The 25930-nt window shown below is 41.5% G+C and overlaps 4 protein-coding genes across 4 annotated transcripts; all 4 read left to right on the forward strand.

Moving 5' to 3' along the window:
* The first annotated feature begins 5455 nt into the window (after nt 1–5455).
* LOC134070588 (interferon-induced protein with tetratricopeptide repeats 5-like) lies at nt 5456–9705 on the forward strand. The gene is made up of 2 exons (XM_062526978.1): nt 5456–5466; nt 8301–9705. The coding sequence occupies exons 1-2, from the start codon at nt 5456–5458 to the stop codon at nt 9703–9705; spliced, it is 1416 nt and encodes a 471-aa protein (XP_062382962.1).
* Nucleotides 9706–9966: 261 nt separating this feature from the next.
* LOC134070589 (interferon-induced protein with tetratricopeptide repeats 5-like) lies at nt 9967–11830 on the forward strand. Its single transcript, XM_062526980.1, has 2 exons — nt 9967–9984; nt 10763–11830. Exons 1-2 carry the CDS (start codon nt 9967–9969, stop codon nt 11780–11782), a joined length of 1038 nt encoding a protein of 345 aa, XP_062382964.1. The 3' UTR covers nt 11783–11830.
* Nucleotides 11831–13712: 1882 nt separating this feature from the next.
* Nucleotides 13713–20906, forward strand: LOC134070191 (interferon-induced protein with tetratricopeptide repeats 5-like). The gene is made up of 2 exons (XM_062526447.1): nt 13713–13829; nt 19005–20906. The coding sequence occupies exons 1-2, from the start codon at nt 13825–13827 to the stop codon at nt 20437–20439; spliced, it is 1440 nt and encodes a 479-aa protein (XP_062382431.1). The 5' UTR covers nt 13713–13824; the 3' UTR covers nt 20440–20906.
* A 1006-nt stretch (nt 20907–21912) lies between these two features.
* Nucleotides 21913–25419, forward strand: LOC134070048 (interferon-induced protein with tetratricopeptide repeats 5-like). The gene is made up of 2 exons (XM_062526242.1): nt 21913–22033; nt 23627–25419. Exons 1-2 carry the CDS (start codon nt 22029–22031, stop codon nt 25062–25064), a joined length of 1443 nt encoding a protein of 480 aa, XP_062382226.1. The 5' UTR covers nt 21913–22028; the 3' UTR covers nt 25065–25419.
* The last annotated feature ends 511 nt before the right edge of the window (nt 25420–25930 follow it).

The raw sequence follows: 25930 nt of genomic DNA on the forward strand, positions 1-25930 counted from the left end.
GGGGTAGGCCTACTATTACTAAAATAAATGCATAAGGTAGCCTATGCCTGTTTTTTACATCCCGACTATTTAATGTAGGTTTTAGGCTAAGCCTACACAGTAAGAGCAACAAGTTGGCCAGAATTATATGAAATAAGGGCATAAAGGGCATGAATAAGACAATTCCTTAGGAGGGGTCGGGAATGCCTGGGTTGAGTTTGAGATGCATTAGGCCTATAGCCTACACATGGATCATCACTATTTGTTTTGTGTTTTTATCCAACTTTGATAACATGCATATAAATATGGAGATTACTTTCTTTTCGCCTTTTCATTGTTATTAGCCTATGCCAATCAACTGAGTTGAATGCTGTGCATGTTGTCTCTACATAGGCTACACATATTGCTGTGCATGTTGTCTACACAGCCTATAGTAGCCTACACTGTTGGCTAATCTAATTAGGCTACACACTTTGCGATAAGGTGACATTTCTGATTCTGACACAACCATCATACAAAATAAAACGAACTCAGCCAAAAGCCTGTTGCAAAAGCCAAGTTCAGCGGCCACAACGTTTTGAAACTTTTCCCCCGGTTCCCATTCGGCTTATGTGACATTTGCAACGTTTAATCATCTTTAACATCGTTCATAGACCTTTACTGACCTCAATCACGCAGACCACCGCAGCATCAGTCTCTCTCTCTCCTGCTCCTCACTAACTTCTTGAAACATCTTTGTATCATCTAGCCAATGAATTGAAAGACAGTCTAAATGTTCCCATGCCAAAAACTAATGCTATACAATGCCATTTAGTTTTCACCATGTCTATGGTTTTCACTCGCAATAAGAAGCTGTTCGCCTGAGTTTGGTTGTTCGATGTTGGCATTTTCCATAACGTTCCATTTAGCTGCCAAAAGCAAATGAAATAGACAAATAGCTTACAATATCGCCAGGCTGCAATATCACCTTTCCTTCCCCATAGCTAAATGTAGGCAACGTTAAGCAATTAACAATTAGCCTACTAATATCAACTAACAATCTCACTATGTCGTTCACTGCGAATTGTGTCCTCTCTTCCGCCCACAGCACGGGAACGTTGACTACGCTCGCCTGCCTACCGCGCTAGCCAGAGCGCTAAGGCTCTGAGGCATGGGAATCATAACGATACTTTCATTCAATAAACAGACTTGTAGGCTATTTATAGTTTGACTCGCTTTGTTGTCATGTTAAATTAATATCTAAATAATCACGCTGACGGTGTCAATGACAATCAATCAGGAGGAGTAGTTATTGAAAATAATCACGCTTTAGACATGACCAGCCTACTTCAACTTGATGGCACATAGACCATAGCTAGCAATAATTGCAAATATTTTTTAGATCTTCTGACTAAGTTTACTGTACTTATTCAAACGACATCAGCACCACTGTCACTGGATATAAAGCAAACGTTGACTTTCACTCGGTGCTTCACTGACTGTAAAAAAGTGTCATAATATTATCTATCTATGCACTGCCTGATGCTTGACAGCAATTGCTAGCTCGATGAGTTGCGAAACGACATCAGCAAAACGTACCACTCGGTCCGTATTAAATTTACAGTTAACAACATTGGCTTCCCAGGCATGCATTTAATTACCTTTCACTGCCTTCACGTCTGCCAGGCTCCAAACTGTCTTCATAACAGCAGTTGCAATTCAGTATTAAAACAGCCTTGGTAAAGTTAAAACCAACTATTTGAACTGCAGTTAGTTTAGCCTACCCTCATAACTAGACCTCTCAAATTCCGAAATTTGAAGTCTAAATATACACACTTTATGTTGAAAGTGTAACTGCGATTACATTCTAATTAAAATCCTCCTTGCCTCAAGCACACTGCAGACAGGGCGACCGCTCTACTTCCGGTATTTCGCCGACGTTGGGAGTGAAGTTCACCCAGAATGCTCAGGTCAATACAAATCATCCAAAACACACCGTCAGTATGAAACATCGTGTAATTGTCTAGTATATATACCAAATGAACACCCACAACATTTAACAGCGTGTAAGTCCGTACTTGTCCTTAGGGGCCATGGCATTGCTTAGATCTAACAAGTCTCAGGATGAGACACTCCGTAGCGGACCATCCTAGAACTATCCACATTGTACCGTTGCGGGCCATCTCCGACGTCCAATGATAAAGTGTAAGGTGTGAGGCTACTATCATACGCTAGGGAATGTATGCCAGGACATGGCAGAACTCCATAGTGCTGTGAGAATTGCACCAATATATTTTACAAGAATGGCCTTGATTTGATTTTTTTTTTAAAATATCAACATTGTATCTTAAATCACTCTGAAATGTCATTTCTGCATGACCTAAGCAATTTAAGATGAGCTATTCCGAATAATAGCATACATTCACAAACACACACGTTTTTGCTAATTATAGAGCCATCGACAGACCAAATAACACCAAATTTATTGAGGGTGCTTTGGATGGGGTCTCAAGTCATCCCACCAAATATGGCTTTCATACGTCACAGCATTGCCAAGATAGGCACACTTCCTGTTTGGTGGCTTCGCTCGCTGAATTTAATTGGTCGTCACAGGCGAACGCTTGGACGTATGAAGGCGAAATCAAGGCATTTGATCCGCCTTGGTCTGTAGATCACGCGTGCCAAGTTTCATGACGATCGGATGAACTATGCGGCCAAAGTCGCTTTACTTTGATTTTGGACAAAATTCAAAATGGTGGAAAATCCATCATGGCGGAAAATTACGTCACATGGTGCGTTGGAATCGGCTGAGTCAGAGGATTCCAACGGTATAAGTTTTATCAAAATCGGCCATACGGATCAAACGTTACGGGCATTAACGTGTTTTCCAACTTTGACCAGTTGGTGGCGCTAGGGCGTGAGAGCGGAGAGCATGAAACCTGGTGGTGTCAATCAGGGTAGTCTCTTCTATCAGCGTACCAAATTTCATGACTTTATGTCTTACGGTTTGGGCTACAGGTGGAAAAATGTGTGGGCATCAGCGCTCAAAAATCACTTTTCCATTCATTCCTATGGGAAAAAATCGACCGGAAAAACTGGAATAACGGGAGAACGACAAGGCGTATCAAAAAGCTGTATACAAGCCACCATCCTCGCATCAGGACCGACGCGTGAGAGGTGGAACGGCGTCTCTAGCTCTAAATCCCTAGGACAAGATAGGGAGACAAAAGTTTGACTTAAGATAAATAAGTAGTATATGAAACGCACGGAGAACAATAGTGTGCTTTTGCAAGCACACTAATGATATGAGAGTAAAGTGGATGTAATGAAATTAGTTTTTTTTTTATTATTATAGTTCAGTGTAAACACAATTATATATAAAAATGTTTTTCAAAGGTCTTCAAGCCTTGTTAAAAAACACACTATAAATACAGTATATCTACCCAAGACTTTTGAAATTGGAACCTTGAAAACAAAGGTGTTGGCTGACGTGTTGACGAAAGGATAAACATAAATGGATAGACATGCATGATACTTCTCCTAACATTACATGTTGATTTCTCTACAAAGACACTTGTTCACTTTCAAAACGGTTTCCTTAGTTCCTTATTTATGGTTGTCATGGCGAGAAGGCCACCATGAGACCACCACAGTTGAACTTCAGGAATCAGTCCATTTCTGTATCGAAGGATGCCAGACAATGTATTTTAAGTGTACGTTAATATGGATCCCTTAAGGGGACATGAGCGAAAAATAAAAATCTAAAGCTTAGTTTCATGTGCTGACACGAAACGTCACGTGTGCATGCAAAAAAACTTTCAGGTTAACGATTATGATTTTTTTTTTCCATGAAAGGGAAGGTGCTCATGCTTGTAGCGATGTGAATGATGCTTGTAGCATTAAGATGAGAATTGCAATCATTTCTTCACTTCAGAAGACTGTCAATAGTTTTGTTAGAAATATTAGCAAAATATGTTTTTATAGAAACCATAATGAAATGTGCACAATAATTCTTGTCAGTGTCTTTTTAAGAAGTTTGTTCTCACTCCAGAAAGGTGCAACAGTGCCCCCCTCTGTACCAACTCAGCTGTAAACACAAACGTTCAAGCAAATGTCCCATTGTTGTAATAATTTAGACGGGCCATTACATGAAAGATTATTCTGTACCTTTCCTGTCCTTCTATTTAGTCTATCTTTACAGTTATGTTGAGTGATAGCCTATACTGTTGACCTCTGTAGGACTTTTGAAACTGAGAAAAATGCTGAGCAAGATGAAATAAAAGTGCTTTATTGACTGACAAGTGCATCGAAAGTCATTTCGATTTATTGTTTTTCACTTCAATTTCACTCCTTAACAGACAGACTACAGTTTGTGTGGCTGAGGGGATTCATGTCTAAGCAGGTGCTCAGCCGCACAGGTGTACTTTCACCTTTCGTCTATTGGTGTTTCACCGGAGGAGAGGAGACTAGATACAGGGAACTGGTGAACCATGTTGTGGTATGGGCAAATCAACTAAGATTTTGTGTTGCATGCATTTGGTTTCAAGAAAGAAGACAACTGTGCATAATATTGTTCTTGAGAATGTATACAGTTAAAAGTTGAGATAACTGGAACTTGGAAAATACTTATATTTGCTATTATATTTTAGGCACCTGAAACTGATACCTAAAAAGAAAGAGATATCTGCATCTTAAATATTCTAATTATAATGCATCTCTAATGCACTCTGCATCTCTAACATAATGAAAACAGACACATTGGACAAACAATTGTGTCCACATTTGGACACATTTTTGCACATTTTGGACTAGCCTTGGCCAGTGGTTCTCAACCGATACGAGTGGTTTGGGATCCAGCATAAGGGTGTGTTTTTATAGGCTAAAAAACTTTTATGTAATCGCCTAGATGTGTTTTTTAAATGCACCATTGACACAACTTCTTAATTACAGGTGCCCTAAGCGATGTTGGTTTTAATCAACTTTAACATGTGTATGTAAAGTTATGACCACAACTGTATGAGTTACATATTGTATGTCAGCAACAGGTACGAAACAAAACCCCTTCATTTCACCTCTTATTATAAATGCCTTACTTTTGACCTTAAAACCCTTCAACAGTTATTCTTTTTTAAACTAGAAATGTGCATAGATTAAGGTCGATTAAGGACAAAAGGGACATTTTAGTTTAAAGCTTTAATAACTAGTCCCCATCCATTCTATCTATTGAACACATAGCCTACTGTAGCTTACATAGGCTTTTGCAGATGGAGTTCAGACTAACTAGATAAGTGTAACCTTTTCAACCATAGACATAAAAGGGACAGAGTACGATCAGGCAATTTTCTGCAATCGACAAACTGATACATTAACAAACTGATAAATTAATTCAATAGAATTATTGCATTGTCGGATTCCACACCCTTCCCCATGCCACCAGGACAGCAGAGAGCTAGTTGTGGTCTGATCTGCATGGGTTACCAGATCTGCATGGTACGTCATGAAACACAGGTACCCACACAGTCACTCACGGAACAGTTTAGATTTCATTCCACCAAACACCGGAACCTAAATGGATATCAGTTTTGTGGCTTAGGATATCTGTCGCCTATCCTTCGAAAGTGCAGCCAACAAAACTGAGATATAGTTTATACCAAACTGAATTTCCAGGATGAAGTGAGTATACATAAACCCACTATAGAGTGAGTCAGGTTAAAATCTAATGTCTAACTCTTACCTTTACAACAAATTTGGAATGGTGGTCTACATTGTAGGCTTGTACCGCAGTTTATCATTTATTGTAAAGTTTAATAGTGCGCTTCAGCCTTGTTAACGTTCCATCCCATGTGGTGACAAGGCATAGACTACTCAAAGATCCTTTTTCAACCGTCTCTGGCATAGGCCTACTGTTTCCCATGCCCAATATTACAGTCTTTCGAGCAGGATATAGTCTGCTTTGAGTTGTCAGCAGGCCCCACTGTCTAACTATTGAGATATTATTCAGTTTTTGAGTTTTGTTGTGGCCTTTTTGTTTGACATCAGTATACAAATATGCCTTATGGGGATGTTAGCAGTTTACATTTGTCTGTAAAATGTTATTAAAGAAAATGCTCCTTATAATAATGATTTGACCAAAGTTTAGTTTCCATTTGGCAAAAGTGTACCTGCTCTTGGTAAATTCCAATGTCTTGAAGCACTCTAGCCAAAATGGCACATTTTTTATGCAATGCAGTGTGTGCTTTGAATCAATCATTGCACAATGAAGAAGGTTCAACTGTCTTTTTTGCCATGCATGTGTCATTTTTTGATAGGTAACTTTTCATAGCTTTTATAAAGACAAACAAGCATATCAGAGCATGATGTAAAATGAAATTGTCAATTAGACGATAGACCTGACCTACAGTGAGCACCTGTACTTGTCAGCTTGTGTAGGCTACGTCCTTATTCCTTGTTCCTTGTTCCTAGTTCCTTGTTCCTTCTTCCTTGTTCCTTGTGTAACAGTGTACAATTGTATTCCTCAAGTGTTTATAATTACACAAAGATGTTTTTATTTTGACACACCAAAATATAGTCTTCTTCTTCTTCTTCTTCTTCTGGGTGTTGAACTTCCTGCCCCTCCCTATATCCCCCTCTAATCTTTCCTTTCCCCTTATTTTTAGCCCCCTTCACCTCTTTCCTGTTTATATTACCCTGGGAAAGAGAGATACTTTCTGTCTAATTCCTTTTTCTAAATCTAATTTCTATCCTTTTTCTACATTGCCATCCACCACTTTTAAAACTACATTTTGTATATTATTTCTTTGTGTACATATCCCTTCATGTATGTCTGTTTTAATGTATTTTGTAATGTAGTGGATTAGTAGTGTAGTGTAGCACGCTCGACTTCCGATCCGTGGTACTGCTGTGTCGCAGGTTCGAGTCCGGGTTCGAGTGTGCAGGGCTGAACCGCGGGGTCACAACACAACGTAGGTTAGGCTACATTGGTGCTGTGACCCGGATCGGGAGTGAGGTTTAGGGGGGTGAGTGTAACGGATGCCAGCTAGTTAGCTGTGCCTGTAACGTTAGTAAACATCACTCCCCAACGCCTCAAGAGTGCTGCTGGCATGAAAGCTATTAGCCTGGGCTTTTAGCTGGATTATTAGCACGCACGACTCCTGATCCGAGGTGCTACTGTTCGTGGGTTCGAGTCCGGGAGTGTGCAGGGCTGGACCACGGTGGTTCAACACAACGCAGGTTACACTTGTTCATAGCCGATATAGTAGGCTACTTTCTCCTGCTACCAAATTGTAACACAGAACAGAGATGGTCTACGGATAATGAATGATTGCAGAGTGAACCACTGTGCAAAGGAGCTTTACACAGACATGGGCAGTTAATGCTGTTCTGTTTCATGGAAGTTCTGCTGTGCTAAGAAGGCGAAGATGGAGTTCAGATGGATCTCAGTTTCACTAACTGCATCTTTGTAAATCAAGAAAAACTTTAGCACACCAGAGGCTGTCCTATCTACTTCAGGACAGATGGTGTGAACTGTAATTTGCACAATAAATGATAGTTTTTCTCAATAGCTAAGATGCATTTAGCGAAACTGGGATCCACTTGCTCTGATCTCTTCCCAATGTGTTAACACTTTTTCATTGACTTCAAACATTTTGTACTACTTTTTTCAAAACATACGTTAAATGCGCCCTTGTGGTCTGTAGCGGTAGAACCACGCTTGCAATCTCAGGAGTCCTCGGGCACACACCCATGGTCCAGGAAGTCTCATGTGAAGTCTCGATCATGCTCATGAAAAGGCAGACTGAGCGATTGAAAAGCGAAACCGGCATTGAAATCGCCAATCCTGTATAGTTTCCCTTTAAAAATGAAGACTACCCTCAATGAATGAAATACAGTAGCTCTCATAGAAAGACTCTATTCAACTGTATTGCTCAAATGGTAAAAATCTATTCACAGCTATCAAATATTATTTGTGCAATGTCTGTGTGAAACTCCTTTGCACAATCATTCAATCAACAATCACTCTTAATCCATAACAATGTCAAATACGATCTCTGTGTTGCTATTTGCATTATTGTGCTACAATTATCACTTCTCATCTCCATCTCTCACCACCTCCTCATCCACATGCACCTCTGTAAAACATGGGATATCCAGCTCGGCCTTTCATTTAAGACATATTTTAACGAATGATTATTCATGTCATATCTGTTTTCATCCATTCTGACATAGCACTGAAAGCTAAGATCCAGAAAAATAAATCCAAAAAGAAATGCTAATAACTTCAGTACATCGCTGAAGTCTATGATCATGTTATAACACAGAGCTGTTGTCTTGTCTCGTTTCAGTCCCTCTGATGACATACCTTTGGAGACCAAGCTACAGCAACTGGAGTGTCACTTCACCTGGGATCTGGCCAAAGAAAGTGCAGACCTGTCAGATCTTCAGACCAGGCTGGAGGACCAAATAGAGCTGGACCTGGGGAAAAAAGCTGGGGCAATCAGATCATATTGTTTTTTAGCCTACGTCAGGTACCTACAAGGATTCCTAGATGATGCCCTCACAAACCTGCTCAAATCAGAGGAGAAGGGAAGGGAATACCATGGTGATGATTGTGAGCGATTTCTCATCATTACCTATGGCAACCTTGCCTGGCTACACTATCACCGAGGATCATACTCCCAGTGTGAGAGCTACTTGGAAAAGCTAGTGGGTATAAAAGAGAAGTTCCCCACTGCGTCACCGACTGAGCTTCACCCAGAAGTCTATGGTCAGAAGGGCTGGACCTACCTCAAGTTCGCCCACAAGTACAGGCATATAGCAAAGCAGTGTTTCAAAAAAGCCTTGGAGCAGGAGCCAGATGAGAGTGAGTGGAACGCTGGCTATGGCATTGCTCTACACCGCACAGAAAGCAAGAAGACAAGATTAGAAGACTCGCAGGTGGTAAAGCAACTCAGACGAGCCCTCGATATAAACCCTGGAGATGCCGTTCTAATGGCGTTACTAGGCCTGAGACTGAAGATGTTCAAAAAGCATAATGAGGCTAAGAGGCTGATTGAGGAGGCTCTTGAGATGGATCCTAGCAACCCCCATGTCATTCGCTATGTCGCAAAATACTTCCGCCAAAGTGGCTCTGTAGACCACTCCATTGCGTTGCTCAATACTGCTGTGGAGCGTACTCCTAACTCAAGCTTCCTTCACCATCAGATAGCTCTGTGCTACAGGAAGAAGAAGGATGACCTGTTCCGTACAGGAGGTGCCAGGGGCAAGGAACGTGAGGTCAGACAGCTTATCGCTCAGTGCATCCATCACCTGCAGCTGGCTACAACTCTGAAGTCTAACTTCATTTTAGCTATGACTGATCTTGCTCTGCACTACGGGCAGAATAAAGAAATTGCCCGGGCCGAAGAAATGTTCCAGGAGACATTCAAAGCTGCAAAGGAGAACCATGACAATGTGCAGATAGTACACCATTACTATGGGGAGTTCCAGCAGTACCAGAAGAAATCCGAAACACTAGCTATCAAGCACTACAAGGAGTGTTTGACACTTGGGCATGATACAGTTGAGGGGAAGCAGAGTGCCCGTTCCCTGAAGAAGATAGCAGAGAAACGTCTGGCCAGATATCCCAGAGACAGAGAAGCCTTGGGAATCCTGGAATTCGTCCAAAGGGCAAAGGTAGCGAAGCCGTTTGATGCTAACAATGACGAGTATCTCAGTACCCTGTTTGACCAACAATTGTCTTTGAAGTAATTCTTTTTCCATGTCATATCAATGTCAACAAATGTCAGAAATAGTTGCAACCACAGTTTACAGTACATACTATACGTGGACATCTCACCACTGCTTGGCTGATGTGAACGGATGGTTTGGCATAGCAAAAGTATAGCATAATATAATATATATATTGAAGAATATCCAACAATGTGGAACGAATCAAGCCAAAAGACAGTGGAAGAAAGGGAGAAGAGATTTCAGAGTGTAACACCTGAACCTTATGTCAATAAAGAACAAATGAGGCATAAGGGAATGGTGAGGGAAATCTTAATAGGGACAGGAGTCTGAACCTCATGTGAGGGTCCTTGCATGTGCTGTTGCTGCTGCTATCCTTCACTGTGCTTTCCACAAATGCTCTGCTGTGCTAGTACTAAAGAAGTACATGTATGGGGTGTAGTGCAACCTTTATATGCCTTAAGCAAAAGCTATAATTTTTGTATCCTAACATATATCCTTTATATGCAAATATATACTCATTGTATGAAAATGTGTAACCTTTATTCACATTTATGTTTGTGTGTCAGGTGACCTTTTTATGCACCTCTAGAGCTGAAAACCACACCAACAGGTAAAGTGTTGAACGAGACACATGGTGGGGGTTGAGGCTGATTAAGATGTAAACCACATTTTGCCGTGAAATGTAGGAGAGTTTGTTTATCCACAGAGAACCTTTCGTCAGTATGGTTTTCTTTGTTCTTTTATTTTGTATTCCAGTCCTATTTGTATACATTATCAACTTTTACTTTTATTGGATTTTTACTTTACTATTACATTTATTGGAACCAAAAACAAAATAAAAACAGCTTCCAGTGGGGAAGAGAAAGACATTCTTTTGGTCCGAGTCTCCATCTTTAGGGGTTCTTTCCCCTCCCGGTGTGTATGAAGTAACCCTACTCTTTCTGTGGACATCACTGGCTTACCCTTGGGGAACAGCAGTCAGACCGGACACCTGAGTCCAGAGAGCCTGCGTGTCTGGAAGGAAAGAGGGGTAAGTCAAAAGGTTGTCTCTACTCTCCTTCCCTGTTGGCCTGAGGGGGGAGCTCTGGTCATACGGTTCGCCTACAAGTACTACGGGAGAGCAAAGCAGTGTTTTGAAAAAGCCTTGGAGCTGGAGCCTGAGGAAAGCGAATGGAACATAGGTTACGCTATCGCTCTTTATCGCACAGAAGACATCAAAAGGTCAAGTGCAGAAGACTCCCTGGCAGTCAAGCAACTCCGATTGGCCAGACAGAAAAGCCCGGATAATGCTAAAATAACGGTGTTGCTTGGCCTGAGGCTGTTTGACTTCGACAAATACGACGAGGCTGAGAGTCTGATTGAGGAGGCTCTGGAGATGGATCCCACCAACCCGCATGTTATTCGCTATGTCAGTAAAAACTTTCGCTGTTGTGGTAACCTGGACCGCGCCATTGCGCTGCTCAAGAGAGCCATAGATCGTACTGAGAAGTCTGCCTTTCTACACCATCAGCTGGCTCTGTGCTACAAGAGGAAGATGACAGACCTGCTCCGTGGAGATGCAAGAGGCAGAGGGCAAGAGGTCAGACAGCTCATCGGACAGTGCACGTACCACCTGCAACTGGCCATCACCCTGAGGCCAAACTTCCTTTTAGCCAAGGCTGAACTTGCACTCCTCTATGGGCAAGATAGGCGTATTGAAAATACCCAGGTGGAGGAGATGTTCAAGGCCATATTGAAAGAGGCTGAGGAGAGAACCGACATGCTTCAGATTATACACCATTACTGTGGCGAATTCCACCATTACAAAAACAACTCCGAGTCACAGGCTGTGCACCATTACACAGAGTGTATGAGACTTGGGCAAGACAGACATTTTGGGAAGCAGAGTGCCTACCATCTGAAGAGGATGGCATTCAAACGCGTCAACAGGGACCCCAGTGACGGAGAGGCTCTCGGGATCTTGGGGTTCATCCATAAGGCAAGGGGGAAGAAAAGTGAGGCCATTGAGTACTACGAGAAAGCCCTGGAGTTTGATCAAAACAACGAGGAGTATCTCAATGCCCTTTCTGAACTTGAACGGTTGTCTTTGGGGTAATTCTGCTTTCATGTCACATCAACACTCAGAGGTCCGGGGGCCTTTCAGACACTTTGAGGTAGTCTGCTACACCTTGACATTTTTTTTAATTATTTTTTTAATCTAATTAAAAACATCTATGCAAAAGAGATCAATTCTGTGTAAGTCTGTAAGTCCTTAGTCCTTAGTCTTTAGGGCTGACATTGGGATTGGGCCATTTTTAAGTGTAAGTTAATATTGAGCCCCTAAGGGGACATGAGCGAAAAATAAAAATCTAAAGCTTAGTTTCATGTGGTGACACGAAACGTCACGTGTGCATGCAAAAAAACTTTCAGGTTAACAATTATGATTTTTTTTTTTTTTTTTTTCATGAAAGGGAAAGTGCTCATGCTTGTAACGATGTGAATGATGCTTGTAGCATTAAGATGAGAATTGCAATCATTTTTTCACTTCAGAAGAATGTCAACAGTTTTGCTAGAAAGATTTGCTAAATGTTTTATAGAAACCATAGTGAAATGTGCACAATAGTTCTTGTCAGTGTCATTTTATAAGGTTTGTGCCCACTCCAGAAAGATGCAACAGTCTGTACTAGCTCAGCTGTAAACACAAAGGTTCAAGCAAATGTCCCGTTGTTGTAATAATTTAATAATTTCAGAAAGATTATTCTGTAGCTTTCCTGTCCTTCTATCTAGTTTATCTTTAAATTTGTGTTGTGTGATAGCCTAGAAATGTGCATAGGTTAAGGTTGATTAAGGACAAAAGGGACATTGTAGTTTAAAGTTTTAATTACTAGTTCCCATCCATTCTATCTATTGAACACATACTGTAGCTTACATACAGTAGGCTTTAACAGATGGAGTTCAGACTAAAGTGTAACCTTTTCAACCATAGACATAAAAGGGACAGAGTATGATCAGGCAATTTTCTGCAATTGACAAACTGATACATTAACTCATTCACTGCCTTTGACGTCTTTAAACGTCAATTTAGACACATACGTTGACTGCCATTGACGTCTATAGACGTCAATTGCCGTTTTCAATGGGGAGGGCTCCTGGGTGGGCTTGGGAACGATCTGGCAGAGTTTCAGACTTGTAAACAGACTGCACTAGCGATCCGAACCTCTAGATGGCAACAGTGTCATTTGGATCATTAGTATCTGCCTAGAGTCCACAAGTCATGCAGAGACAACTAGCAAACACACTGAAGATCGACCACAGTGGATCTATTTTGCACGCGATGCAGGGAATAAATATGCTTACTTCTTACATCAAGGATGGAAAACACGTGAACGGTATGATCCATTTACATTGGATATTGTGATATAGACTAACAACAACCTTGCTAGTGCTAGCTTGCTAAGTCTAGCATCCTGTTCAGAGTCTTTAGCGACCATCAGAGTCCCTAGCAACCTTGACGAGACTGACGAGATAACAGTGCAATCGTGGTTGACATACTACTGAAACGCTAACGTTAAAAAGTTGATTTTCACAAAAAGATCGTTTTCTCCATGTTTTGGTCAAAAACAGGTGTTTTTGGCAAAACTAACCCATGTTCTACTGACGATTACTAAAGAACGGAAAACGATAGAAACAAGACGTTTTTTCCTGGTGAAAGAAGAGAGTCTACTCTTTTATTTGGTACCTTCGGTGTTTACATAGTCATAAAGCTCACCGTTCGGTGGATCTTGGAAAAACAGAAATGCTGTAAAACGTCTGGCAGTATGGAGCGCTCTGCACTGAAAATCGCTGGCAGCCAATGATTAACAAACTGATAAATTAATTCAATAGAATTATTGTATTGTCGGATTCCACACCCTCCCCCATGGCACCAGGACAGCAGAGAGCTATTTGGATACCTGATCTGCATGGGTTACCACATCTGCATGTTACGTCATGAAACACAGGTACCCATACAGTCACTCACGGAACAGTTTAGATTTCATTTCACCAAACAAAGGAACCTAAAAGGCTGTCAGTTTGGCTTAGGATATCTGTCGCCTATCCTTCGAAAGTGCAACCAAGAAAACTGAGATACAGTTTATATCAAACTGAATTTCCAGGATGAAGTGAGTATACTGTACATAGACCTACTATAGAGTGAGTCAGGCTAAAATCTAGTGTCTAACTCAATGTTTCCACTGTACTGTTTCCTCGGCCCAATATTACAGTCTTTCGAGCAGGATATAGTCTGCTTTGAGTTGTCAGCGGGCCCCACCGTCTAACTATTGAGATATTGTTCAGTTTTTGAGTTTTGTTGTGGCCTTTTTGTTTGACATCAGTCATCATACAAATATGCCTTATATGGGGGTGTTAGCAGTTTACATTTGTCTGTAAAATCTTATTAAAGAAAATGCTCCTTAAAATAATGATTTCACCATTTGGCAAAACTGTACCTGCTATTGGTAAATTCCAATGTCTTGAAGCACTCTAGGCAAAATGGCACATTTTCTATGCAAAAGGCTCTACCAGTGACATTTAAAACATTCAACAAAAGCAAACAGAGCTTAATGGTAAAATCAGTGTGTGCTTTGAATCAATCATTGCACAAGGTTCAATTGTCTTTTTTGCCATGCATGTGTCATTTTTTGATAGATAACTTTTCATAGTTATTATAAAGACAAACAAGCATATCAGAGCATGATGTAAAATGAAATTGTCAATTAGACCATAGACCTGACCTACAGTGAGCACCTGTACTTGTTAGCTTGTTTAGGCTACTTCCTTATTCCTTGTTCCTTGTTCCTACAGTAGTTCCTTGTTTCCAGCCTATTTCCATCATAGACAGTAAAAGATATGGACAGAGCTATCAAGTAGACGGCAGCAGAGACCGAGGAAGCAAATCTCAACGGTTTTTTTTAGGTCTTCTTGTCTCCTGCGCAGGCTCAGGTGTCGTACATGTGACGTAGGCACGTAGTCTGACCTATGGCGACGCTTTACTCTCGCTGGACGCATGCGCCTTTAACACTTTAGCATTGACTTCGGAAAAACGTTAATTACTCAGCCGATAAGACCGTTACGAGATTATTATATCAATTTCACAATGTAGTATGTACCCCGACAATAGAAAATGTTCATATAAAGGCTTAAAACGCTTAAGCTCTAACGTAATTTGATGTCAAAGTGGCGCTTACGGCCATAGGATCAGAGAGGGTTAAAGCGGAGCGAGAGGCGCACACGTTCCATCATTTCCACGTTCTGTCTTCACAAGGGGGAGGGGGGCTAAATCCCCCTTTAAGCAGACCTGCTAACATTCGAAATGCACTGTTTGCGTGGGTTGCCGATCTGACAGAGATCGATATCCCACTATGACGTCTTTGCAACACGCCCCTTTAAGCAGACCGGAACTGTTCGAATTTTGCTTCCATAGAGATGCATTACGTTGCTCTATCTTGTCAATAATTAAGGATCTTTGATAGGATTCAATGGAATGGCCAGCTAGCCACGGTCTTCTCGTTAGCATGGCGGCCGCCATACTGTCTACACTCTCAGAACATTCGCTGCCCCCTTGATTTCCATCCAACTGGCTTTTTATCGATAAAATGCTGTGCGTGACGACGTCACACACCCCTAAAACGAACTGTCACATACGTTTTGGTGTATCGCAAAAAAAATCTGCCTTTGAGCCGTTTCCATACATCATTTTGGGTATGTCGCAAATTGTCTCCCTTTTCCTTTCCACGTGACACCCCCTTCCATAAACAAACAAAAATGGAGAGTCAGTCATTTTAGATTTGCCAGCTAACAGTAATTTCAGTTTCACAAATGTTGTAGCATTCCTTTGCTGTTTTCCATCAACAATAGCTGTGATATAATTTTCCTCAATTAAATTGAGGAATTCTATCGATAATTAGCGTTTCCATCAGCTCGGTAAAAAATAAAAGCGCTAAAATATTTTCTTGCAAAAATGCCTTGGATGGAAACCTGGTAAGTGTGTCCTCTAGTGTTTATAATTACACACAGATGTTTTTTTTATGACACACCAAATATGTACATACTGTTGTCTTCTTCCTCTTCTCCTGGGTGTCTATTGAGCTTCCTGCCCCTCCCTATATCCCCCTCTAATATTTCCTTTCCCCTTATTTTTATGTCCCAGCCCCCTTCACCTCTTTCCTGTTTCTATTACCCTGGGAAAGAGGTATGCTTTCTGTCTAATTCCTTTTTCTAAATCGCCATCCTTTTTCTACATTGCCATCCATCACTTTTAAAACTTTGATTTTGTATATTATTTCTTTGTGTACATATCCCTTTATGTATTGTAGTGGTGACTTGTCTGTTTTAATGTATTTTGCAATGTAATAGTCACATGATGTAACATAATGGGCTTTTAGCTGGATTGTTAGCGCTTCGACTCTTGATCCGTGGTGCTGCTGTGTCGCGGATTCGAGTCCGGGGGTTCAACAACACAACGCAGGTTACATTGGTGCCGTGACCCAGATCCCAGAGTGAGGTTTAGGGGGGTGAGTGTAACGGATGCCAGCTAGTTAGCTGTGCGTTTAGAACGTTAGTAAACCTCACTCTCCGACGCCTCAAGAGTGCTGATGGCATGAAAGCTAGTAGCCTGGGTTTTTAGCTGGATTGTTAGCACGCTCGACTCCCGATCCGAGGTGCTGCTGTTTCTCGGGTTTGAGTCCAGGCGTGTGCAGGGTTGGACCGCGGTGGTTCAACACAACGCAGATTACACTTTTTCGTGGGCTACTTTCTCTTTGACCCATGCTACCAAATTATAACACAGAACAGAGATGGTCTATGGATTATGAATGATTGCAGAGTGAATCACTGTGCAAAGGAGCTTAACACAGACATTCAAAGTTCATAATTGCAAGTAACATCTACAGTATTAGACTCTGCACTCTGTCTATGAGAACTATGTTTGAAAACATGAAATCAATGAAAAAGTGTTCACACATTTGTGAGCGATGAAGAAGGTGAAGATGAAGTTCAGAATTTAGGGTTGCCACACATTCTGGTTTTCCGGGGATTGTTCTCTTTTTTTAATGTCTGTCCCGGAAAATTGATCATCTTTCCTGGGACACCAAATGTCCGTTTTTTTTGGTGCAAAGGCACTTCTATCTTTTTACAGTAAGTAGGCCTATTACCTAGATTCATTTCTAATAAAATCTACATTCTGCTCATGCAATCCAAGGCTACTGTTTTTCCTTATGGTATCTTGATCCAGCTGTCGTAGACAGACATGCGCTTATTGGTTAATGCAGACCTGCGAAACGAAAGTTTACCTTAACCATCACAAACTACTGACCACGCATCCAAGAGAGTAAATGAGTGTGGGTAGGATACTGGGGACAAGAATAATGAAAATGGCCCAACTCAAGGGGCGGCACCAAGCGTGCGTTTGAAAATCTCACTGCACGCAATTGGATAACACTACAACCAATGTTTACTCTGACTGATTCTGGACTAGCGCTGTCGTCATCAGTTCAGCTCGCCTTCGTCCCGTCTACGCCGATTTGATTGGTTCCACTAATATCGGTGGAAAGCGAAATGTGCATCATTGCTCGTATCTTGCAGAGAATCTTGCAGAGACTATTCAAATTGTGATCTCGCGAGAACTCTGGATTTCCAGGGAACTGTGTTACTACCTTTAAGACGCTTAATTTGGATAACTAGAGATAGATTTACAATACTAACGTATCCTACCGGCTCTAGGATCAAATCACATTCGCATTCATTTTCCATGAACTTAAGTGAATTAAGTCTACTAGTCAGGGTTTAAAAAAAGGGGGTAAACCGAGCTAACCTGCTAAAGGGGTAAGCCGAGTGCCACAGATAGTCCTAGGCAAACATACGATTTCTATGCAAACGGAAAACTGAACAAGGAGTTGTGTTGGATTAATCCATTTACAGTTAGCGTGGCACCTGAAAATGATGCATTCCCCAACGATTAGCCTTCCTTCCTTCTCAAACTATGTTGAAATTGCATCTTTAATGACCCAATTTTCAAAATGTCCAGGGGGGAGCCTCCAGACCCCAATACAACCCCCCCCCCCCCAAACATTGCTGGGCTAAAGCCCCTGATTTGTAGCACTCGTCGTTTTTCCGGTATTCCCGTTTTTAGACCCTTGTAGTTCCGCCATGCTCCACAAGAGGCGTTTCCCCATTCAAACGATTGGGGGACTGTTCAGGCGTTTACATCACTGCCCCCTGGTGAGCAAGCCCACTCTTGCAGCTCCTCCACGGAGATGCACATTTCTAGTTAGTTATTGTTGTTTTCATTTTTTATTTTGCTATAGACCCCTTCACAACGGTATAAATATCCGGGTTTGCGTGACGTCACTGGCGGCAGAAAAGTTAGACGGCTATTGAAAAGCACTAGTAATGTGGCAAAAATTAGTCCGTAATTAACCTTTGCTGAAATGGCTAACAATATAAAACAGTATGTACATACACTCAGTGTACGGGATTGGGAGGATTATTTAAAAAAAAACTTTGAAGAAACGTACATTATCAGGTGGGACCATTCTGACAGATCCTATTGTAAGTGATTGGAAAGAAGACAGGATTGCCCTCCGTTGAATGGCCGGATATTTATAATTACGTTATTGAAAAACCGAGCGTCTACAGTAAGGAGAAGTTGCGGGTGTATAAATCATTGGATATATAACTATTTCCCAAATGGTCATGTCCAAGATTTACGAAACAATGATGTATCGGATGAGTTTTGCGTTGTAGCTGATGGCAGTTGATGGTTATTTTGCCTCCAGTGAACGTAGTGACGTAGGCTCAGCAATGGTCTATAGTTATTTCATAATAATATAACATATGAATAATACAATTCATGCTTGTTTGCCTTTTTCACATATTATATTCATAACTATGTAAACAAATAGCACAGACATAAACAAATTAGATTGAACCTGCCCATATTGAAACCTAAATTCTACATTTACAATTTTACAAATGTACAAATTGTACTGTATACATGGTGAATGGATTGGCTGCAATTGTCAACATTTTTTAGAAATTGTGCTAATCACTGTTTGTTTTTAAGCATTCAGTAACACCTGTAATTATGAAAATCTATTTTTGTATGGGACATCTAAAAGCCACCTCCTGCACTTGCTGGTCAAACCACCTCATCTTGTGGCACACCTCTCTGGAACATGGGATAACCATCTTGGTCTTTCACATTTCATATACAGTAGTTGCTTGTAATTCTGCAGATTTTGCCATGTAGGACACAATTGTAAGGAATACATACACACTCATTTTCTGTTTGATTTCAGCCCTTCTGACATAGCTTTGAGAGCTAAGCTACTGCAGCTGGAGTGTCACTTCACCTGGGATCTGACCAAAGAAAGTGCAGACCTGTCAGATCTTCAGACCAGGCTGGAGGAACAAATAGAGCTGGACTTGGGCAAGAAAGCTGGGGCAATCAGATCATATTGCATTTTGGCCTATGTCAGGTACCTGCAAGGATTCCCAGATGATGCCCTCACAAACTTGCTCAAATCAGTGGAGAAGGGAAGGGAATACCATGGTGACGATTGTGAGCGATTTCTCATCGTCACCTATGGCAACCTTGCCTGGCTACACTATCACCGAGGATCATACTCCCAGAGTGAGAACTACTTGGAAAAGCTTGTGGGTATAAAAGAGAAGTTCCCCACTGGGTCACCGACCGTGGTTCACCCAGATGTCTATGGTCAGAAGGGCTGGACCTACCTCAAGTTCACCCGCAAGTACTACGAGAGAGCAAAGCAGTGTTTTGAAAAAGCCTTGGAGCTGGAGCCTGAGGAAAGTGAGTGGAACGCTGGTTATGCCATCGCTCTCTATCGCACAGAAGATTACAATACAAGACCAGAGGACTCGCTAGCGGTGAGGCAACTCCGACGAGCCATTGAGCTAAACCCAGAAGATGCTGTTCTAAAGGTGTTGCTTGGCCTGAGACTGGCTGTATTCAAAAAGCACAATGAGGCTGGGAGGCTGATTGAGGAAGCTCTTGAGATGGATCCTAGCAACCCCCATGTGATTCGCTACGTCGGGAAATATCTCCGCCACAGTGGCTCTGTAGACGATTCCATTGCACTGTTCAAGAGAGCTGTGGAGCGTACCAATGATTCGGCCTTCCTTCATCATCAGCTAGCTCTGTGCTACAGGTCGAAGAAGAATGACCTGTTCCGTACAGGAGGTGCCTGGGGTAAGAAACGTGAAGTCAGACAGCTTATTGCTCAGTGCATCCATCACCTGCAACTGGCTACAACACTGAAGTCTAACTTCATTTTAGCGATGGCTGATCTTGCCCTGCACTATGCGGAGAATGAAGAAATTGCCCGGGCAGAAAAGATGTTCCAGGACACATTCAAAGCAGCAACGGAGAACCACGAAAAGGTGAATGTGGTACACCGTTTCTATGGTGAGTTCCAGCAGTACCATAAAAAATCCGAACCACTAGCTATCAAGCACTACAAGGAGTGTTTGTCACTGGGGTTCAATACATTTGAAGGGAGTAGGAGTGCCCTTTCCCTGAAGAAGATGGCAGAGAAACGTCTGGACAGAGACCCCACAGATGGAGAAGCCTTTGGAATCCTGGGATTCATCCACAGGGCAGAGGGAGAGAAGCGTCGGGCATTGGAGTGCTACGAGAAAGCTCTGCAGTTTGATTTTAACAATGACGAGTATCTCAGTGCCCTGTGTGATCTTCGCTTGTCTTTGCAGTAACTCGCCTTCTGTGTCATATCAATGTAAGCTAATAATTACAACCACAGATGTTTCATGTTAACGATTATGATTTTTTTTTTTTTTTTTTCATGAAAGGGAATGTGTTGTGATGTGAACGATTCTTGTAGCATTAAGATGAAAATTGCAATCATTCTTGCAATCATCACCTCAGAAGAATGACAATAGTTTTGCTAGAAAGATTTGCTAAGCATGTTTTTTTATAAACCTGAAGTCCATAATGCAATGTGCACAATAGTTATTGTAAGTGTCATTTTATGAACCTTGTGCCCACTCCAGAAAGATGCAACACTCTACCAGCTCTGCTGTAAACATGGAAGTTCAAGCAAATTAATTTTGAATAATTTAGACGGGCCATTACATTTCAGACAGATTATTCTGTAGCTTTCCTGTCCTTCTATCTAGCCTATTCTTTAAATGTGCGTTGTGTGATAGCCTACTGTTGATGTCTGTAGGACTTTTGAAACTGATTAAAAAAAATGCTTATCAAGATGAAATAAAAGTGCTTTATTGACCAACATATGCATCAAAAGTCATTTTGATTTATTTTTATTTATGTATTGTTTTTCATTCCAATAGATTTTCAGGCACATTTTTGAATGTGGCCATAAATAGCAGGCTCTTGAGAAATGTTTCAATTCTATGAATTCTTAACAGACAGACTACAGTTTGTGTGGCTGAGGGGATTTGTGTCTAAGCAGGTGGTCAGCCGCACAGGTGTACTTTCACCTTTCGTCTATTGGTGTTTCACCGGAGGAGAGGAGACTAGATACAGGGAACTGGTGAACCATGTTGTGGTATGGGCAAATCAACTAAGATTTGGTGTTGCATGCATTTGGTTTCAACAAAGAAGACAACTGTGCATAATCTTATTCTTGAGAAATTATACAGTTAAAAGTTAAGATTTCTGGAACTTGGAAAATACTTCTATTTGATGTTACATTTTAGGCACCTGAAACTGTATTTTATGTTCTTTCTACCAGGCCTGCTAAGTACTACATACAGTACAGTATAAGGTAGGGCAAGCCCACATTTTGTGTCTACAGTATATAATTGACAATGATTTGACGTTCTAAGCTTTCTTTCGCATCTCAACAGATTAATTTTATTGCACTGCAATTGTCATTGATTCTGTAGAACACCTGTCTGAGGTGACTATAAAGCTGAGTGTGTGTGTGTGTAATTCTGTCTATCAAACTTGCATCGCCTGTAAAGGCTTTAGCAGATGGAGTCCAGACTGAAGTGTAACTTTTTCAAACACAGACATACAGTAAGAGTGAGAGAGTACGATCAGGTAATTTTTGGCTATTGGCAAACTGATATATTAACAAACTGATAAATTAATTTAATAGAATTATTGGCAGGTCTCGATACCCCGCCCTCCCCCACGGCACCAGGAGGACAGCAGAGAGCTGTCACTCACACACAATAGTTTTGGTTTCATTTCACCAAACACAGGAACCTAAATGGAAAACAATCTTGTGGAGAAGGCTTAGGATATTTGTCGTCTATACTTCGAAAGTGCAACCAAGAAAACTGAGATAGAGTTTATGCCGAACTGAATTTCCAGAATGAAGTGAGTATACAGAGACCTATTATAGAGTCAGGTTAAGAGCCGTGTTTAAATCAATGTTTACAACAGGGTTGTAGGCTAATGGTGGTCTAGGTTGTAAGCCAGCTATAGGGCTATTCAACTATAGCTGCCCACGGGCCGGATGAAGCCTGTTGGATTTTGCCTGGGACCCATCCGCAAACAGCCTTCAAATCTGCCTTTCATGACTGCTATAATTAATCAAATAAAAAGACAGCAGTGATTGACTGCAAAAGTAAACAATGTTGTGCTTGTGTCTGTCACACGGGCTGTCAGTGTGCGTTTGTAAATTCAATCCTACCCCATGAAAATGGAATAACTCACGGTTTAAAACTTTCAGTGTACTCAGAGTGCTCGGAGTGACAATTTACGAACGCACCTATAAATAACCTGCACAAGAATTCCTGCATTGGTAGCAGTAATCCCAATGTTAAAGCCTATTGTTACATTAATAATGTCTCTGTCCCTGAAGCACAACATTGATGGTGAAAACCTGCAATTCCAGTTAGAGTGGACTGACAAGTCTTGTTTGTAGTAATAAACCAACGTGTTTACTGTGATTAATGCATTTTGGTATTTACTCCTTTGACTTTGCATAGTGTCACTTAACAGTAAATTGTAAAACAAAATGAGATATGACATTTTGGATGTTAATGATTGTTAGCCCATCACTTAATTGAGGCATTACAATTCTGCCTATTTGTCAGGATACTATTTCACTGGTGAAAATATGAGCCGAGAAAGATGTTTGGTATGAATATTATTTCATCCCATGACTCTGTTCTACTGGTTCATTTCACAAAATCTGGACCGGCTCTATAAACATCTTATGTCTGTTTGGAATTGTTTTCAGAGCCTATTGATGCATCTCAGAACTAGATGTACCGCAAAGCATTTTAAAATATGACCGGTGCTCAGTCCTGCACATTCTCTCCGCAAAAATAAATCACGGTCGTGAATTTGTTTCCATTTCCTACCCAATCCCCTACTGCAACTTTTATGTATGCAAGTGAGTGTGTGCATGTCTGTGCTTGCTTTCGTACAGTGCTTCTCCGTCTGTGAGTTTTCGCTTGTGTGTATTGTGGGAGCAATGGGGTATGTGTGTGTGTCTGCTTGCCTGCATTTGTGTGTGCATGTTCACACAGGGCAACGAATCACTGAAACAAATTAGCAAATTTGACTGTACTGTATATACTGTATTCTCAATAACAATGGTTCCTTGCTATCCTTGTGGTGCTACAGTACATGCCCACCAAGGTTTCAGTGTCCCGGGAATCCGTGATGGAAAATTAATGATGTAAAAAAAAAAAAGGATTTGCTGCGTGGGGGTAATAATATCTACCACATCCAGTGTTTGTGAACAGGACAATAATTATCTGAATGTATTAAATGTAGCTGGATACTCATACATGCATATCTCGCATAGCCACAATAGAGTAATTTAAAGTAAATAGAGTACATTGATGACGAAATTTCATATATTTGCTCATGCTGCAGATTTTTGCCATGTAGGACAAATTACATTTTAAGGAAAGCACATGTTGTTCTCATGGAAACTCATGTTCTGTCTGTTTTCAGCCCTTCTGACATAGCTTTGAGAACTAAGCTACTGCAGCTGGAGTGTCACTTCACCTGGGATCTGACCAAAGAAAGTGCAGACCTGTCAGATCTTCAGACCAGGCTGGAGGAACAAATAGAGCTGGACCTGGGCAAGAAAGCTGGGGCAATCAGATCATATTGTTTTTTGGCCTATGTCAGGTACCTGCAAGGATTCCCAGATGATGCCCTCACAAACCTGCTCAAATCAGAGGAGAAGGGAAGGGAATACCATGGGGATGATTGTGAGCCATTTCTCATTGTCACCTATGGCAACCTTGCCTGGCTACACTACCACCGAGGATCATACCCCCAGTGTGAGAGCTACTTGGAAAAGCTTGTGGATATAAAAGAGAAGTTCCCCCCCACTGCGTCACCGACTGAGCTTCACCCAGATGTCTATGGTCAGAAGGGCTGGACCTACCTCAAGTGGGCCCACAAGTACTACGAGAGAGCAAAGCAGTGTTTTGAAAAAGCCTTGGAGCAGGAGCCAGATGAAAGTGAGTGGAACGCTGGTTATGCCATCGCTCTCTATCGCACAGAAGATTACAATACAAGACCAGAGGACTCACTAGCGGTGAAGCAACTCCGACGAGCCATTGAGCTAAACCCAGAAGATGCTGTTCTAAAGGTGTTGCTTGGCCTGAGACTGGCTGTATTCAAGGAGCACGATGAGGCTGAGAGGTTGATCGAGGAAGCTCTCGAGATGGATTCTAGCAACCCCCATGTGATTCGATACGTCGGGAAATATTTTCGGAAAAGTGGCTCCGTAGACCGCTCCATTGCACTGCTGAAGAGAGCTGTGGAGCGGACCAATAATTCGGCCTTCCTTCATCATCAGCTAGCTCTGTGCTACAAGAAAAAGAAGACAAATCTGTTCTATGCAGGGGGTGCCAAGGGCAAAGGACGTGAAGTCGGACAGCTTATCAAACAGTGCATCTATCATCTGCAATTGGCCACAACACTGAAGTCTAACTTCATTTTAGCCATGGCTGAACTTGCTTTGCACTACGGGCAGAGTAAAGATATTGACAGGGCCGAAGAAATGTTCCAGGAGACATTCAAAGCTGCAAAGGAGAACCACGACAATGTGCAGGTAGTGCACCATTACTATGGTGAGTTCCAGCAGTACTACAACAAATCCCAAGCACTAGCTATCAAGCACTACAAGGAGTGTATGACACTGGGGTTCAATACATTTCAAGGGAGTAGGAGTGCCCTTTCCCTGAAGAAGATGGCAGAGAAGCGTCTGGACAGAAACCCCACAGATGGAGAAGCCTTTGGAATCCTGGGATTCGTCCACAGGGCAGAGGGAGAGAAGCGCCAGGCATTGGAGTGCTACGAGAAAGCTCTGCAGTTTGATTTTAACAATGACGAGTATCTCAGTGCCCTGTGTGATCTTCGTTTGTCTTTGCAGTAACTCTTCTTCCATGTCATACCAATATGAGCAAACGTCAGAATAATTACAACAGTTTACATACTGTATGTGGACTTGTCACCACTGCTTGGCTGAACGGATGTGAAGAGATCTGGTTTGGCATTGAATAGGGTAATATAATATAGTGATATAGTGATATATTGGCATGCTTACTGTTTAATTCCCATTCAAAAGCAAACGTCAAACTCTCATCAAGCATGGCAGTCATATGGATTTAGGCACAACAACAGTGAGCAAGAAGATTGGGCACATCATTGTTTTTTTAGCCTTCCTTTACACTGAATGAGGGAATCACTATATACAGTAAATTCCACATGAAACATTGATTAAAATATGTTGCTCTAAGATATTGTTTTTGCTTCTTTTTTACCTGAATTGCCCACCAACAGTCATTAAGTGATAACAGAAGAAAAAGGGGGGGGGGGACATTATAGATGACTCATCCAGTTAGATAACAGGACTTACTGGAGATATAACAAATGAGTGACAGATGCCTTCTTTCCAGTGAATTTACCCGAAAAATGCTATCACTGCTGTTGACCAATTACTGTGCCTGGCACAACTACTGTAAGCATTTTTAGAGTGCAACAGGAAAGGCATTTAGTTACAGTGTACCAGAGCATCACAGTTTAAGGTTTAGAGACAGGTGTTCTATCAATGCCAATGACATGTACTGTAATAGCACCAACTGTTCAGACACAAATCCCCTAACTTACACAAACTGTAGTATATCGAAGTGAACAATTTCTCAAGAGCCTGGTCATTCATGGCCACATTCAAAAATGTGCTTGAATATCTATTAGAATGAAAAACAATAAATAAATGAAATGAATCAAAATGGCTTTTGA

This window comes from Sardina pilchardus, chromosome 22 (genome assembly GCF_963854185.1).
Source record: "Sardina pilchardus chromosome 22, fSarPil1.1, whole genome shotgun sequence".
Taxonomy (NCBI): domain Eukaryota; kingdom Metazoa; phylum Chordata; class Actinopteri; order Clupeiformes; family Clupeidae; genus Sardina; species Sardina pilchardus.